The sequence below is a fragment of the Mirounga leonina genome, unplaced genomic scaffold, assembly GCF_011800145.1.
Source record: "Mirounga leonina isolate KUSES-001 unplaced genomic scaffold, KU_Mleo_1.0 Mir_173, whole genome shotgun sequence".
Taxonomy (NCBI): Eukaryota; Metazoa; Chordata; class Mammalia; order Carnivora; family Phocidae; genus Mirounga; species Mirounga leonina.
Window position 1 is genome coordinate 44,137,275 of NW_023270447.1, and position 16,698 is coordinate 44,153,972.

General features: G+C 46.7%; 1 protein-coding gene across 1 annotated transcript in view; it reads left to right on the forward strand.

Annotated features, from left to right (window-relative positions):
- Positions 1 to 14,832, forward strand: part of KANK4 (KN motif and ankyrin repeat domains 4) — a 66,497-nt gene extending 51,665 nt beyond the window's left edge. Inside the window, exons 8-10 of the mRNA XM_035018400.1 lie at positions 3,024 to 3,166; positions 7,723 to 7,923; positions 12,921 to 14,832. Of these exons, the coding sequence (XP_034874291.1) occupies positions 3,024 to 3,166; positions 7,723 to 7,923; positions 12,921 to 13,025 (449 nt within the window). The 3' untranslated portion in view covers positions 13,026 to 14,832. The remainder of the gene's footprint in view (positions 1 to 3,023; positions 3,167 to 7,722; positions 7,924 to 12,920) is intronic.
- Positions 14,833 to 16,698: the final 1,866 nt, after the last annotated feature.

Consider the following 16,698-nt stretch of genomic DNA (forward strand, 5'->3'; position numbering starts at 1 on the left):
AAGAGATATAAAACCCCAAATGATCTCTATGGGTTAGGCCCTCTGCTGAGCACTTGGCATATGAGATCTTGTTTAATCCTCAAAACTCCTGTTAATTGGGATGATTATCCCTGTTTTGTAGATGATGAAAGTGATGCTCAGAAAAGTCAACAGACTTTTGTGTGATCCTGAGAGCGCGCAATGACTCCATGTGTTGCTGGGGTTTAAAGGTGATACCATTGGTTTGTTCTTCTCATTCCTGGCATCCAGGAATTGGGGCACATGCTAGATCCGTAACCCTTACTTAGGAGGCCGGAGGAGGCGTTTAAGTGAGCATCAGGAAGTCTGAATTCCAGATCCAACAGCTTTCCCCCAACTTGGATCTTACCCACCCTTGCTTAAATGCCTCCCACAGCTTTCCATTGCTCTAAGAATGAAAGGCAGCTTCCTCAGCCTGGCCTTCAGGAATCCCGGATGGCCTGGCTCCCACCTGCATTTGCTACCTCAGTCATCACCATGCATCCTCCTTCCATCCACTCCAGTTACATGGCCTCCAACTCACCAAGTTCATTCCCTCCGTAGGACTGCTGCATTCTCTTTCTATCTGAATCCTTCTCCCTGAAGCCCTTCTCAGTCCTGGCTCCTTCTCATCATTCCAGTTCTCCAAAATTCTGTTAAGCAGTATTGAGGGCTTTTTACCTGAATGGAAAGGTGATGTACCTAATGACAGCCTAAAATTCTTTCTGCTTTCCACACCATCAGAGGAAGATAAAGTCACAACTCTAACATTGAGCCAATTGCACTAGATTTCAGTTCTTCATGGATTCATGGACACCATAAAAGGGGTAGCTCAGTTGAGAAAGGCACATAATTAAATGGAACATACCTCTGTGTTCTGGGCATGCAGAGCCTCATCTTGAAGAGCTTGGACTTGAAGCCGGTTAGAAGTCCTCCTGGTGGGCCAGGCCAGGCCAGAGAACAGACAACCTAAGCTTTGGTTGTTATACATTTCTGCTGGTGTCAACTGGGAATACATTCGGTTCTCCTCAACCCTAAAGTGATCTGGAAGCTTTCTGTTTATCATACTGATACAGCTAAAATAGCCATAAGCATAAAGTATAAAGGGGAGCTAGAGAATGGGCTGAAGGTACCATTACTTTCCTTCACTGTAGAAGGCCTGTTGAGGAGGGCATATTGGTCACACTCTGAAACCTAGGCACGCAGTTGTGAGGCATCCAGAAAGCACATTACAGACTATAAGGGGCTACACAGAAGTGACTCTTCATGATTGAGTATAGAGCCAACAGGTGCACCTCTGCCACCTTAGTCCTTGGTGATGCACCTTCATTTTGCCAGAACGCCACTACAGAGGAGAAAGCTTGCGGAATTGGAGCATGCTCAGTCAAGAGCCTTTCCCCTCGCCCCCAGGGATGGTTGGCTCACTCCCTGGTGGCTGCTCAGAAGCATCTGCTGTGAAAGTCCTGGGTCCTCAGCCCCTTTTCTGAGCCCCTGGGGAGGAGTCAGTCCTTACTCTACTGAGTTATAAGTCATGTTTCTGAAGAGACTAAAGAGAACTGTAACCTGAGGACTGTTTACACCTCTTAAAAGCAAACATCAAATAGTCATGAGAATAAAAAGGCAATGCAGATATTCCCATCTTTCTCAGGGCAGAGCTGTGAGGCAATGCATAGGGTTATATTTAGCTTTCATAGCCCAGCTGGTCATGACAGTGGTCAGAATGATTTTTTTGTATACAATGGCATCCTGACATCACAATGGCACATTTCTGAAAAATTCCCCCCATAGGTGTGGGGGAACTGTCAAACCAATATTGGTTTTTTACCCAAGAACAGAACTCATAAGTAGCCCAGACATTTTTTCATAAAAAAACAGATTTGTTACAATGAATACCTAAGTTTTCATGAGCAAGTAGCAAGGCTATAAAAACAAGAATACTATTCTGGACAATAATAGTGAAATAGTTAATGCTTATTGAGTGTTTGTTATGTGCTAGGTGCAGTTCTAAGTGCTTTCAATATATTAACTCATTAAATTTTACAGTAACCCCACAGGTTCTATTATCACAGTAACCCCATAGGTTCTATTATTCTCCCCATTTTACAGAGGAAACGCTAAGAAAGGCTAAATGACTTGATCTACTGAGATAGTTTTTTATTGTCCAAAAGAGATACATAGGTTTTTCAGATAAGCAACAGTATGGGGAAGATTTTGTTTACCTCATGGTACCGCCCTTATGGGGTGGGATCGTTTATACAAGAGATAACAGGCTGATGATCTCCTATGTCGCCTTTGGTGGAGAGGGATATGAATGCATATCCCCAGGGTTACAAAGCAGACATTTATTCTGAGTTCTCAACTAATACTTCATCTTAAAAATATGCTATTTTTCACTCTACTGTGAAATGTATTATTAATATAAACATGCATGGAGGCTTTTTTTCTCCCTCCATTTTTCAAACGAAATAGTTATTCCTGGAAGACTTCCTATGTTTATCCTGTGGCATTTTTCAGGCCCCCTGGTACACTGCCCAACATATCACTCGGCCTTTGGGAAAGACCTGAAGACTCAGCCGTCAGCTTAAGAGTTACACACAACATAGAGTAAAATCTAAAATGCACAGCTCTGGGTGCTGTGTGGCTGGATGAGTGATGGGCTCTAGAGCCAGACAGACCTGCGTCCTGGTCTCATTTCACCTTTACTTGGGCAGTTGATGAAGCTTCAATGACCATCAGTGTCTAGAACACTGCTTTAGGAAATAATCATGATCATTGTACCCCTTGGCCATCTCTGGACCTACTACCATGGACCTTTCTTGCTGGGTAGCCTCAGAAAACTTGTAAAGAAAACTAGTTCACTTTTAAAGGCCTCTACAAATGTAAACACTGACTCCACCACTGGGAAAAGACTGTTCTGTACCATGGCCTTTTAACCAGCAGGCAGTTGGCAGATGTTGATCAGGCTAAGCAGAAACTCACTTATGCTCCCTTGTGAGCTAGTCCAATGCCCAGTGCTCCTCTTGCAGGTGTCTGCAACGTGGACCATCCGAACCGAGCTGGCTATACTGCCGTGATGATCACTCCCTTGGCTTCTGCAGAGACCGACGAAGACATGGCTGTTGTCTGGAAACTCTTAAGAGAAGGAAACGTGAACATCCAAGCTACTCAGGTAGGAGGTGTGAACATGATCCCCTCTTTAATAAATATGGGTACCTCTCAGTTTTATTCTGCCAGTGGGGTGAGAAATTCCACAGAGATCCATGTAGAGTTTTTAACCCAAGAAGGCTGGGCCCTCCAAATGGCATCTGTCCAAAGCCTATACATTTGGTCTCCTCAAAAGCTTCTGAGATCCAGACAGGCTAGGATGGAGGTCAGTGAGCTTGTTATCTATGTCCTGGTCCACAACTGGGCAAAGTCCATCTGGATCTGACTTCTTGAACGAAGTGATCCCACAGTTAGCACCAGCAGGAGAAGGCATGAAAAGGCTGAAAGCATTTGCTAGTTGGTTGCATAGGAAGCCCCTGCAGGTGACCCACCTCAATCATGAATTAGAAAACAGTTCAGAGGGTTGGCATGTCTCTGTTCAGCTTCCAGGCCCCTCTACTTGACAGCACAGAGTAGGGGTCTGGTCCTTAGCCAGTAGGGCTTTGCATTAGACAAGGCTCCATAGAGAACGAGGGGAACTCTTCAAAAGACCACATACCCATCTTTGACCAATATGAGAACAACAGGGTGCATGCAACTCTCCTTCCCCGCCCACCTCCCCAGAGTGATCAGAGAGGTAGCCTAACTATCAAGAACTGTGAAGGGTGTGAGATTGTACTCTACCTTAATGTTAACAAGTTGGCATGCTACAGTGTCATGGATGCTGGTAGAAGACATGAAACTCCTGTGCCAGAGACAAAGGACAGTGTATTATTCACAGCAAGAAGAGTAGTCAGAGCATTGGTATTTATACCAGTTCTCTGAGCCCCAATTCCCAATTCCCATAGGGCAGTGTGAGGATGGCCAGATCCCTTTGCATAGAGTGGGTTATATTACTGGAGAGGAACCTTGAGTGTAGGGAACCTGAATCTTTTATACTGGATAGTGAGTATGTCTGCCCTCTGTTTTGGAGAAGATACTATCTCTCTCTTCCAAGGCTGTTCACTGTACCAGCATCTTTAAAAAGACTGTCTAAATTATCATGATTTCATTCATATGTGGAATTTAAGAAATAAAAGAGAGGATCATTGAGGAAGGGAGGGAAACTAAAACAAGACGAAAACAGAGAGGGAGACAAACCGTAAGAGACTCCTAATCATAGGAAAGAAACTGAGGGTTGTGGAGGGGAAGGGGGTGGGGGGATGGGGTAACTGGGTGATGGGCATTAAGGAGGTCATGTGATGTAATGAGTACTGGGTGTTATAAAAGACTTATGAATCACTGACCTCTACCTCTGAAACTAATAATACACTGTATGTTAATTAATTGAATTTAAATAAATTTTTTAAAACCCCAAAAATACAAAATAAAAAGACCATCTAGAACAACAAGGCAGAAAATGCCTCACTCACTCACAAGATGTGGAAAAAACTAAGACCCATAAAAAAGTGCCTCCCAACAATATATTTAACTCCCCTGTCCGCCCCCCGACAAAGTGACTGCAGATGGTAGCCTACCCAGATAGAGTCACTTTGCACACTCCATCTAATAGCAATCCTACTGGTGGCAAGAAACAGACACTTGTAGATTACTTTCTGTTTTTCAAAGTATTTTCACCTAGAGCTCCTACACCATTGGATTTAATAAGGCTGTTTTCATTTTAAATGTTTCCCAAAAACATGTTAATTTTTCTTCTAAATTGGTCCTCTATTTTTTTAAATTTTAAGATTTTATTTATTTATTTGACACAGAGAGAGAGAGAGAGAGAGAGCACAAGCAGGGTGAGCGGCAGGCAGAGGGAGAGGGAGAAGCAGGCTCCCCGCTGAGCAGGGAGCCCGATGCGGGGCTCGATCCCAGGACCCTGGGATCATGACTTGAGCTGAAGGCAGATCCTTAACCGACTGAGCCACGCAGGCACCCCTCTAAATTGGTCCTCTCGCAAGAAGGGATGGTCACCAAAATAAAAATCAATGCCCCCCCTTTTTAGAGGGGGGTGGGGTGCAGTAGAGGGAGAGGGAAGGACTCTCAAGCAGGCTCCACGCCCAGTGCAGAGCCTGATGTGGGGCTTGATCTCACAAACCTGAGATCATGACCTGAGCAGAAATCAAGAGTTGGATGCTTAACGGACTGGGCCGTTTTTTTATAGAGGAGAAAGTGATGCTTTAGGAGGGTAAGGGGCTCATCCCAGGTTGTTAAAGGAGGGCGGGAATTCATAGCTGCTACTGCTCCCTTCCAGCTCCCTCCAGGGCTTCTCCATAGAGGAGAGCAGTAGGGATCAGGTCAGTAAGAGTGAGTTGGGAGCCTGGGAGTCTCCTAGGCTAAGCTGTTTCTTTCTTTTTGTATCTCCAGGATCAGCACAGTGCCTGGCATATAGCAGCAGTTTATAAGTATCAGTGAATTAAATTGTATAGAATTGGACAAAGAGGGAGGTGAGGATGACAGGAGAAGTCAGGCAGGGGGGCAGACAAGAAGACGATCTACATATGTCATCTGGCTTTCAATGGAAATCTCATGGTCTGGTTAGTCCAGTGAAGAAAGAACCATTACGGGGCAACTGGGTGGCTCAGTCAGTTAGGCGTCTGCCTTCAGCTCAGGTCATGATCCCAGGGTACTGGGATTGAGTCCCACGTTGGGTTCCCAGTTCAGCAGAGAGTCTGCTTCTCCCTCTGCCTCTGCCCTGCTTATGCTCTCTCTCTCAAATGAATAAATAAAATCGGAAGGGAGGGAGGAAGGAAGGAAGAACCATTACTTCAGGGCTGAATATAAGCAACCCAAAAGGCAAACAGTCTTCTCTGGACAGATTTGTCTGGGTTCTAGAGAAATGGAGAACCAGGACACCAAAGAATACATTCCCACATACTGAGCATTTGTCATACATTACCTCCCATGCTCCTAACAACAATAATAGCTAACATATGCAGAGCACCTGTTAAGCACTCCGGTCTCACAACAACCCCATAAGGCAGGTAACTTTGTTAAGCATTCCCATTTTACCAGATCAGGAAAAGTCATTGAGAGGTTCATTTGTCCAGATTCACACAGATAATAAGCAGCACAGCCAGGATTTTCCTATTGCAAACCCCCTTTCTTTTTTCTAAGCCCCAGCATTCTGGGCAGGGAAGCATAATTCATCAGTGACTGCAGATTGGCCCTTAATCAGTGAACAAACACATCAGCAAACATGTCCTCAGCACTTCTTACGTGTAAGACACAGCACTCAGAACTGCAGGGGACCTGAAAGGACAGAAAACAGAAAGGTTGCCTCATTCTCACAACTTTAAAAAAGGCTGATGTCCAGTGAGAGAGACAAGCCCGACCTCCCTGGAACCCAGGAGGACCATGAGGGCAAAATATAATCAAGTTGTGTAAGAGGACCATGGTTATAAAGGAAAATCTATGAGAAATAATGCCCAATTTGTAATCAGAAAAATCACTACTGGTGTGCCTGGGTGGCTCAGTCGTTAAGCATCTGTCTTCTGCTCAGGTCATGATCCCAGGGTCCTGGGATCAAGCCCCGCACTGCACTCCCTGCTCAGGAGGGAGCCTGCTTCTCCCTCTCTCACTCCCCCTGCTTGTGTTCCCTCTCTCGCTGTGTTTCTCTCTGTGTCAAATAAATAAATAAAATCTTTAAAAAAAAAAAAAAAGAAAAATTGCTACCACACATTGTTATATTTACATCCTTTATGTCACTTAATTCCCACAAAAGCCCTGTGAGGTACATGGGACAGGTCATTATCATATTAATTTTTAAGAAAAGAAAAAAAACCAAGATTCAGGGAATACGAGGGATGGGGCCAGGGTCACGCGCTAAGAAACAGAAGATCCAGGGCTTGGGCTCACTTTCTGACTCTGAGCCATTGCCATGTGCGCTAATGATTACAGGGATGTCACAAAGGGTCAATGGCGGGGCACCTGGTTGGCTCAGTCCAAAGAGAATGAGACTCTTGATCTCGGGTTCGTGAGTTTGAGCCCCAAGTGGGGTGACAACATTACTTAAATAAATAAAAAACTTTAAAAAAAATTGTCTGTGACTATGGATTAGAAATGACCACAGGACCATGCAGGCAGAGATCTTATCAAGACAGAGAGGGTTCTGGGTATCACTGAACTGAAAATACCAGGGGTGTTCTGAGCAGACGAAGGCTTCCTGGAGGAAGTTAGGCTGGGGCAGGCCATAGGAAGCCATGGTGGGGAAGCATTCAACCCTTCCTTTACTCCATCATTCCACATTTACCAGCATGTACTCAGTGCCAGGCACTGGGGGGACAGAGATGAAATGAAAAAGACTTAGTCCCTGCCATCAGAAATTTCACAGTCCACGAGAGAGACTGACAGGTTGCAATACCAAGTGGTAAGTTCTATGTTACGATCCCGTGCCGGAGGGGTTCGTAGAGGGCTTTAGAGAGGATGTGGCATTTGATCAGTGTTTGGGAAAAGCAGAAGTTTGCTGGGTGGAGAAGGATGGGTCCAACCCCAGCAGCAGGAGATTCAGATCAACAGTCATTTTCTGGCAAAGTCTTGCCCAAGTGTCCCCGGGCTGGAGAGGGGATCCTCACCACACCCCTGTGCTCTGTGTGGCAGGGGGGCCAGACCGCGCTGATGCTGGGAGTCAGCCACGACCGGGAGGACATGGTCCAGGCGCTGCTGAGCTGCCAGGCAGATGTGAACCTGCAGGACCACGAGGGATCCTCAGCCCTCATGCTGGCCTGTCACCATGGCAACGCCGACATGGTGCGCCTGCTCCTGGCACACCCCGCCTGCGACAGCACCCTGACTGACAAGGTGAGACTTCCAGGCAATTAACAAGTAAGTGTTTCACTTCCCTTCCTGAAAAGTGCCTGGCCAGCCAGCAGAATTCCAGGGACCACGTGACCCTGGGATCATGACCTGAGCCAAAGGCAGACGCTTAATCGACTGAGCCACCTAGGTGCCCCTGGACACATGCTTCTTAAATAAGTGTCTCTGTCAGTTGATGGTGATGACAGTGAGGATGGTGGCCAGCATGGACCCAGTGCTTGCTCAGCGCGGGGCACTGCATGAAGCACAGACTGCGGACCTCGTCATTAAAACCCTACAACAGCTTTATGAGGTTGTCTCTGTGGATGCCACCCGTGTGCTCAGAAGGAAACAGAATCACCTCATGGTTATGTAACATACCCCCATCACACAGCTGGTGCAGGCTAGCTCCATCGAATTCCTCAGAGTACTCTCAGGAGCCAGACCCTTTCCATGCATTAGCTCCTAATCCTCTCGATAATCTAGTGATGTAGACACTTCCATCCCCATTTTTACTGATAAGGAAACAGAGACCTAGAGAGTTTATGTAGCTGTCCTCAGGTCACAAGCTGCTGGTTCTCAGAGCAAGGACGCAAGCCCAGGTTTGACTTCAGTGGCACTATAATGTAATGCTTTAAACACACTTCCCTGTACTTTCTTAACATCCACAGTTTGCAAGGGAAAAAGGCCCAGAGAGGGGGAAGAGTCCCCTCCCTGCCCAAGGGGAGACCCTCTCACCGGGCCATATCTGAACCACCCGAGATTGTTCCATCACTGATTCAAGCTGCTGGGTCCCTCACATCACACCCAGGCAGCACACACCCTGGTCCAGCAATCTTCAGTGCCTGTGAACCCCAACTCCGCCCAAAGCCATTTCTGAGATAGAGAGCACAGACCCTCTGGAAATGCATGTGGGAACAGTGGTGGGTTGCTGGAAAAAAGAGCCTCCTGTTGCAAACATTATACAGTCAGACAAAGGATCTGTGTTCATGAACTCGCTGCAGGATTGTCCCGGGGCAGAAAGAGGCAGCCCCACCCTCCTTTCTGGAACAGGCCCAGGGTCCTCCTAGGAGGGACTACTGCCCCAGGGAAGCCTGAAAGGGCAGGCCTGTGGGACAGGGGGCACATCCCTGGTCAGCTGGGATACTCAGGCGGTCTCCTGGACGCCTCTGTCCAGATCTGTCACAAGTTGAGAGAGAGGTCAGTGACTGCTTCCTGGAGGTGGAGGAAGAGCGCAGTGAGGGCTCTCTTGTAAGCTGGACAAATCGAGTGATTGCTAGAAGCATGGGCTTTAGACACTCATTAGTTTGAAACTGGGTTTAGTAACTGTGTGACTTCAGGCAGGTCATCTAACCCTCTTAGCCCCTGTAAATGGGGAGAGTCGTAGACCGTACCTAAATATGGTAGTATTTGTGAAACACGTATTTGACATCGAGCAGATGCTCAGTTGATGGTAACAGTTATTGTCATGAATAGGTGAGCAGAGACAGCTAATCAGAAGCAACCAGCACAAGAATGAGTAGGGGCCTTGGCGTTTGCAGGCAGTGTCTGGAGGGACTAGGAGGATGAAGGTCTGGAATTAGGGGAGCAAGTCAGACAAGAATAGCCACCAAAGGGAGAAATGGCTCTCACTGAGGGGTGATTCTGCCCTCTGGGGGAGATTCAACAATGTCTGGAGACATTTTATTTGCTGTATTGGGGGAGGAGGGGAGGCGGGGATGCTGCTAAACATCCTAACGATAAAGAACTACAGATCATCTGGCCCAATACATCAATAGCTGTGGAACTCTGGCATGAGTGAGTGCTGAAGTCCAGGCAGGATTGGACCACTGTCCCAATCAGTGCTGGATCAGGAAGAGCCTGACCAGGGTTGAGGACCAGGGCAGGGCCAGAATCCTGGGAGGGAGGAACTGGACAGCTACCCAGATGGTGGCCAAAGCCCATTGTAGTGGAAGGTGAGAGGGTTAGGGGATGCTCGGCGAGTACGGGGTGCCCAGGAAGTGCTAGCAGCAGGCCCACAGAGGGTTCTAGACCCTACTAATGGCCCACTCACCTGCTGCCTGCTTGGGTGAGGGCTGAGTCAGGATTCACACCTCAATTTCCCAAAGGTAACTTGCATGAGACATTTCAGAGGGACCAGGGAACTGCCGACGGAGGCCATACTGAGCACCAAGCCCTGTTACTCCAGCTTTACCCTGAGGGTAGGGTCCAGCCCTTACCATGGCCACCCTGTCGTTTCAATGTGCGCCTTCCCTATGGAGACTTAGACGCGGTTTCGATGACTTGATAATTTCTTGGAAAACTGAGTGAGAATTCTGTACTGAACTAGGTTTATCTCATCCTACCAATATTTACAGGTTGATATAAATGTGGAACCCCCAGAACAGCCAGTAAGGCACTTTCTCCAGGTTTGGAAGTTAATTTGAGAAATCAGTTACCCAGCCTCTGGGGGGCTGCCCGAGAGATGAGGAAGAGGAAGTGGTGGGGACAGCTCTCTGGGCTCTGAGGCTCACACTTTGAAGGGCTTATTTCGGCAATGCCTCCAAAGTACCCATCAAACTGAAAGCTTCCTAAGGCAGAGACTATGCCTTGCTCCTTTTTGCCTGATACATTGTAGGTTCTTGTCATATTGAAAGACAGCCCGACTACTACACACACACACACACACACACACACACACACGCACACACCACACAGGTGTGCTGGCTGCCTGAGCCCCTCCCATCTCTTCAGTCTTCAGTGTTCCCAGCTGGGACTGGCCAGGTGGGGTTCCCACTGGAACCATGCACTGTCGCCTTGTTCCCAGGACTCTGGCAAGGGCATTTGAGGGATACACCCTCCCCAGGTCTGCAGGTGAGAAGCCCACAGATGCAGGCTGTCACCTCCCAGTGGCCCTGTTCAAAGATGTATGTGTCCCCTAGGACTGGCCCATGGCTCTTTCCCATAATCATAGTAATCACACCATCTCCACCTCATAGAGCCTCAGGGTTGACAAAGCACAGCAATGGAAACCAGAGTACAGGGGGACAGGCCTACCAAAACCCAAGCCTCTCTCTTCCATCGAAACTCTGCAGGCTGCTTTTAGAAGACTCCTCTGCTTAAGGTCTTTGCTTGATTCCAACCTAGGAGAGTACTCCTTAGCAGTGCCTTTGCTCAGGTTCATCATCAGCTTGAAATGAATACCTCTTTGTTATCATCCAGCGTTCCCTCTGTCAATGCTCACTGGGTGCCGACCAAAGGGCAGGCACTGGGCCAGGTACTGGGATGTTCTTGCTGGGCTGGCAGCCACAGGCCAGATCTCGCGTCTGACCTCATGGAGACCTTAATTTATCAAACAGCTCCACAGATACCAACTTAAAAATGGTGGTGAAAGGAAGGTACAGAGAGTCATGAGGCATTTTCAGGAAAAGAAACTCTTATGTTTGATGAAGCCCATGCACATCCTTCGGGGTCCTACTGAAACACCACTTCCTTCCTCTGCTCCCTGCACCCCAACACACACACACACACAGCACCATCCTCTCCCCTGAGCTCACTCGGTTTCTATTCTGGTATGTCTGGCTCTGTGCCATGCATTATAGTGATTGACAAGTGTGTGGAGCCCCGAGGGCAGCTGGACTCCATCCTTGTGAGACTGAAGAGCTCTAAGCTGCGTGTGAACACCCCCCACCTGCTTCCGTGGATTCTCACATTTCAGGAAGTAATTCCACTCATATACAATAGGGCAGAGAACAATCCAATGGGGTCTTGGGTGCCCCCCAACATATTAAATCCATGAATAGTTATGAAGCAGAATATAAAAATATTCACACTCCCTGGGCTACAGAAGGGTCACATCGGGTTTTGCCTCCAGATGAGTTACCAAAGAAGTAGTTTTGAAGCTGTGGGATTTCAGAATTCTAGAATGGGACTGAAGAGACCATGGCTGCCATCACAGAGCTCAGCGTCTACTGCGTTGAGTCAGCCTTCCCCCTCACTCTTTTTTTTAAAGATTTTATTATTTATTTATTTGACGGAGAGAGAGAGAGAGAGCACATAAGCAGGGGAACAGCAGAGGGAGAGGGAGAAGCAGACTCCCCTCCGAGTAGGGAGCCCAATGTGGGGCTCAATCCCAGGACCTTGAGATCATGACCTGAGCCAAAGGTAGATGCTTAACGACTGAGCCACCCAGGCGCCCCTCCCCCTCACTCTTTATAGAGAATGGCCTGTGTTGTTGGCTGAGAGCCCCTCTGAATACCTCTTCTTTAGACAGTGGGCCTGGCAGCTCCCCGCACAATGTAAAAAGCACCGTGGCATCCTGCATCAGGTGTAAAAATGTGCATGTCCTTCTATGCTGTAGACCCACTTCTCAGAGTTGGTCCTTAGGAAATAACTAGAAAGGGGGAAATGCTTTCTGCACTAAATCTGTGATGGTGCAGACCTGGAAACAACCTAAGTCTCCAATAGAAGAGAAAGAGTTCAGTAAGTTATGGAATATTACACAGCCAATAAGAAAAAATTATATGTTATGATGACTGTGCAAGAACAAGGAAAAATCTTCTAGTACGCCATGATACGTTAAAAATAAAAGCAGGTTCAAAACTGATATGTACTATCACTCCTCTTTTTAAAAACCAACAACAAATTTGCACAAGAGAAAAGACTAGAGGGAAATACACCAAAATGCTAACTTTCATGAAGGTCTGGGTAATGGAAAAATGGAAGAGTTATTTTTTTCCTCTGTTTTCCGGTTAAAAAAAAAAGTATTAAAAACCATGTGGGAAAAACCAACCAACCATGTGACACTTATTTCCATCGCACAGATTTCCCAGAAGTGACTGCTGTTTCCATGGAAGGCGACCCATTTTTCATGATCCTCATGCCATTCCAATCTCCCCCTCTCCTAGGGTCTCTGGATGCTTGGAATAGACTTTGATGCCCCATGCCTACTTCCAACTCACCCTTCTCTAGGGCAGGAGGCAGACAGGTTAAAATCTGTTTCTCTTTTTCTCTCTTCCCTGTAGGCTGGCCGAACAGCTCTGTCCATCGTTCTGAAATCACCCGCCCATGTGGAAATTGCAGGGCTTCTGCAGGCCCACGCAGAGCAGGGCAGGTCCCTGGGGCCCTAGGGGCTAAGGAAGAACTGGCAGCTGGAAACAAAAGACTCCTTCTCTGGACTCCTTAGCCCTTGGAGAGGGCATGGGTCACAGCCAGAGGGCCACCATTCAAGAGAAGAAACTATGTCAAATATGCACATACATTCCTGTTATATAATTCTGCTCATTAGAACGCTTTGTAGTTTTTGCCTTAGGTCAAGCCCCAAAACTACGCAGGCTGCAGAGCAGGGTATAAGGTGCAGGGTGCACCCGTGTTGTCTAAAAAAATCCCAAACATCTTCAGCCTTGAATTCCTCATGACTCTATTCTTTGTCGCACTGTGTAGCAAGCGCATAGGCAGGAGCACATTAGCCAAGCAATACTTTTTACATGGAATTTTAAAGTGCACCACCTTTTTGTTTTGTAATCAGTTACATGAATATGTCCCATTGAATATGCATGTCTGGAGAGGATTGGGCAGAGGTGGGGGGGTGGGAGGAGGTGGATTTAAGCAGCCACCCTGGCAATCATTATCTAGAGGACCCTCAGAGAATCACCACATAGACAGCTGAAACTGAACAAACCACATACTTTAAGCGGGTTTGTTTAGCTCAGGTTGACAGAGAAATCCTAAATTCGGGCAAAGTAGGAAGAGCCTATGGGTATCAATACCAGATACAGAGTCTTGACCATTTCTGAGTCATTAAGTGGCTCCAGTTTGTGCCAGGGAAATTGGAATTAATTAGGAACTCCAATCAAGTAAAGCACACCACGTGTATTTGGGCAGAGTCCAGTTACATCAGCTCTTCTGAATCTATGAAAGAAACCAGTAGGAGCGAGCATCCTACTGGGGAAAGGTTGCTGTCATCCAGAAGCCACCACATTTCCTCTGCAGTCATATCCATGGCCTCATGGGAATCCTGGCTCCTTTCCCCACAGAGCCCTTGTGTGAACTCTGAGCCCCCAAGAGCCTTGGAGGCTTCTGGGGCTCCTGGTTGCAGAACCTGTCAACCTGGGCTATGGCAGGAGTGTGGGGGCTGCGCAGGGCAGGGTCCCCCTCGCCTGACTGCTCTCTCTGCTGGATAGTTCTTTCTTAAACTTCCATAATCCCAGGGGCCCACGTGTGCATGGCTTCTATTCAGTAACTCACACAATGTTATCTATTAATTTGTTCTTAAAGTCTCTTATGCAAAAAAATCCTCCTTATATAAAAAGAAAGACATCAAAGTTTGGTGAGCCTTGCACTAGAACCTCAAAAGCTTGAGTTCTCATTTTGACTTATAGCCAATTTGCTTGGTGCCCCTTGGGTGAGTCACAAAATCTCCTTGGGCCCTGGTTTCATCATCTCTAAGAAAGGAAATCATTATACAACTTACCTCCTAGGGGTGTTGTACAAGGAACAGCTGAACGGAAGTTTTGGAATCCAGTTTGTAACCCATAAGGACTACAGAAATGGCGCAGCAAACTTCTGTACGCTGCTGGGATTCATGAGAGATTCAAAGTCCCAGAGCAGGACACTGACATGTGACAGTGTTGCTCAGAGGTAGAGAGAATGGAGCGAATAATGAGCTAAAAATATTTTAAGTGGGTTTATTTTGACCTCAAGGCACACTTTAAGAGCAAAAACCCACTTTAAAAAATGTTCTAGCCCAGCGCTTCTCAAACTTTGATATGCATACAATCACCTGTAGATCTCGTTAGAATGTAGTAGGTCTGACAGGAAGGCACCTGAGATTCTAACCAGTTCTCAGGGGATGCTGATGCTCCTGGGCCACACCACACTTGGAATAGCAAGGCTCTGGCCTGGCCTGACTGTTTATATTAAAATGCTGCCTCTCAATCTTTTGTCTCGAAGTTGTTGGAATTTGCATTGTGGGTCTTATTTGTGCATTCTTGGAATTTGCATTGAGATCTTATTTGTATCAAAGTTCTGCAGACAGCTGTAGGGGGTCTGTGTCCTATGTTGCCAATTTAGAGTCTATTTTTGTATCTCATGTTAGGATGGCCACTTTCATTTGGGTCAATTATCTTTTAATGATCTTGAGTCCAGCTATCAAAACAGCTTATTTTTTTTTAAGATTTTATTTATTTATTTGACAGAAAGACACAGCGAGAGAGGGAACACAAGCAGGGGGAGTGTCAGAGGGAGAGGGAGAAGCAGGCTTCCCAATGAGCAGGGAGCCCGATGCGGGGCTCCATCCCAGGACCCTGGGATCATGACCTGAGCCGAAGGCAGACGCTTAACGGCTGAGCCACCCAGGCACCCCTCAAAAACAGCTTATTTACCAGAGAAGACAAACTGGTTTGCCTAGGGTTTGAGGCCACTGAGTCACTATCAAAAGGCTTTGTCCATCCTTTCTCAGATTTTTAGTATGTTTCTTTTCATCTTGACTTTGGAATGTGAACACATGATCTCCCTCCTTATAACTATTCCATTCTGTTGGAATGTCTGAGCCCAGAACATGGTGAGACTGAACAAGCATAGCCTGTCACCCTGTTACTGTCTCTCCAGTATTCATTCAACAAACATCTACTGACACCAGCCAGGTGCCTGACACTGTTCCTTGTGCTGGCTTTTATTTATGTATTTACTTATTTTAGTCATTTCAACTTTATAATTTTTTTAAGATTTTATTTATTTATTTATTTGAGAGAGGGATGGTGGGGAGAGGGAACAGAGGGAGAAGGACCAGTAGACTCCATGTTGAATGCAGAGCCCAACACAGGGCTCGACCCCAGGACCCCAAAATCATGACCTGAGCCGAAACCAAGAATCAGATGCTTAATGGAATGAGCCACCCAGGGGCCTCTCAACTTTAATATTTTTTTGTTACTCAAGTATGACTGACATACAATGTTCTATTAGTTTCAGGCATACAGTATATTAATTCTATACATTACTCGATGTTCACCATAGTAAGTGTAGTCACCATTTGTTACCATACGACATTACAATATTACTGACCATATTCCCTATGCTGTAATTTCTATCTCCCTGACTTATTTATTTTATCACTATAAGTTTATACCTCTTAATTCCCTTCATCTGATTTGCCCCTCCCTTTTTTTCCAAGGTTTTATTTATTTATTTGACAGAGAGGGAACACAAGCAGGGGGAGCAGGAGAGGGAGAAGCAGGCTTCCCAGGGATCATGTCCTGGGATCATGACCTGAGCCAAAGGCAGATGCTTAACGACTGGGCCACCCAGGCGCCCCTTGCCCATCCCTTCTTTTTTTTTTTTTTTTTAAGATTTTATTTATTTATTTGACAGAGAGAGACACAGCGAGAGAGGGAACACAAGCAAGGGGGGTGGGGGAGGGCGAAGCAGGCTTCCCGCGGAGCATGGAGCCAAATGTGGGGCTCGATCCCAGGACTCTGGGATCACGACCTGAGCCGAAGGCAGACACTTAACGACTGAGCCACCCAGGCGCCCCTGCCCATCCCTTCTTAACATCACTCATCGTCAGGGAAATGCAAGTCAAAGCCACAATGAGATACCAACTCACACCAAACAGCATGGCTAGTATCAAAAAGACAAGTGTTGACAAAGATGAAGAGAAGAGGGAACCCTCAGGCTCTGTTGGTAGGAATGTAAATCAGTGCAGCCACTCTGGAAAAAAATTAAAAATAGAAATACTATATGATCCAGTAATTCCACTACTGGGTATTTGCCCAAAGGAAACAAAAACATTGTTTCAAAAAGATG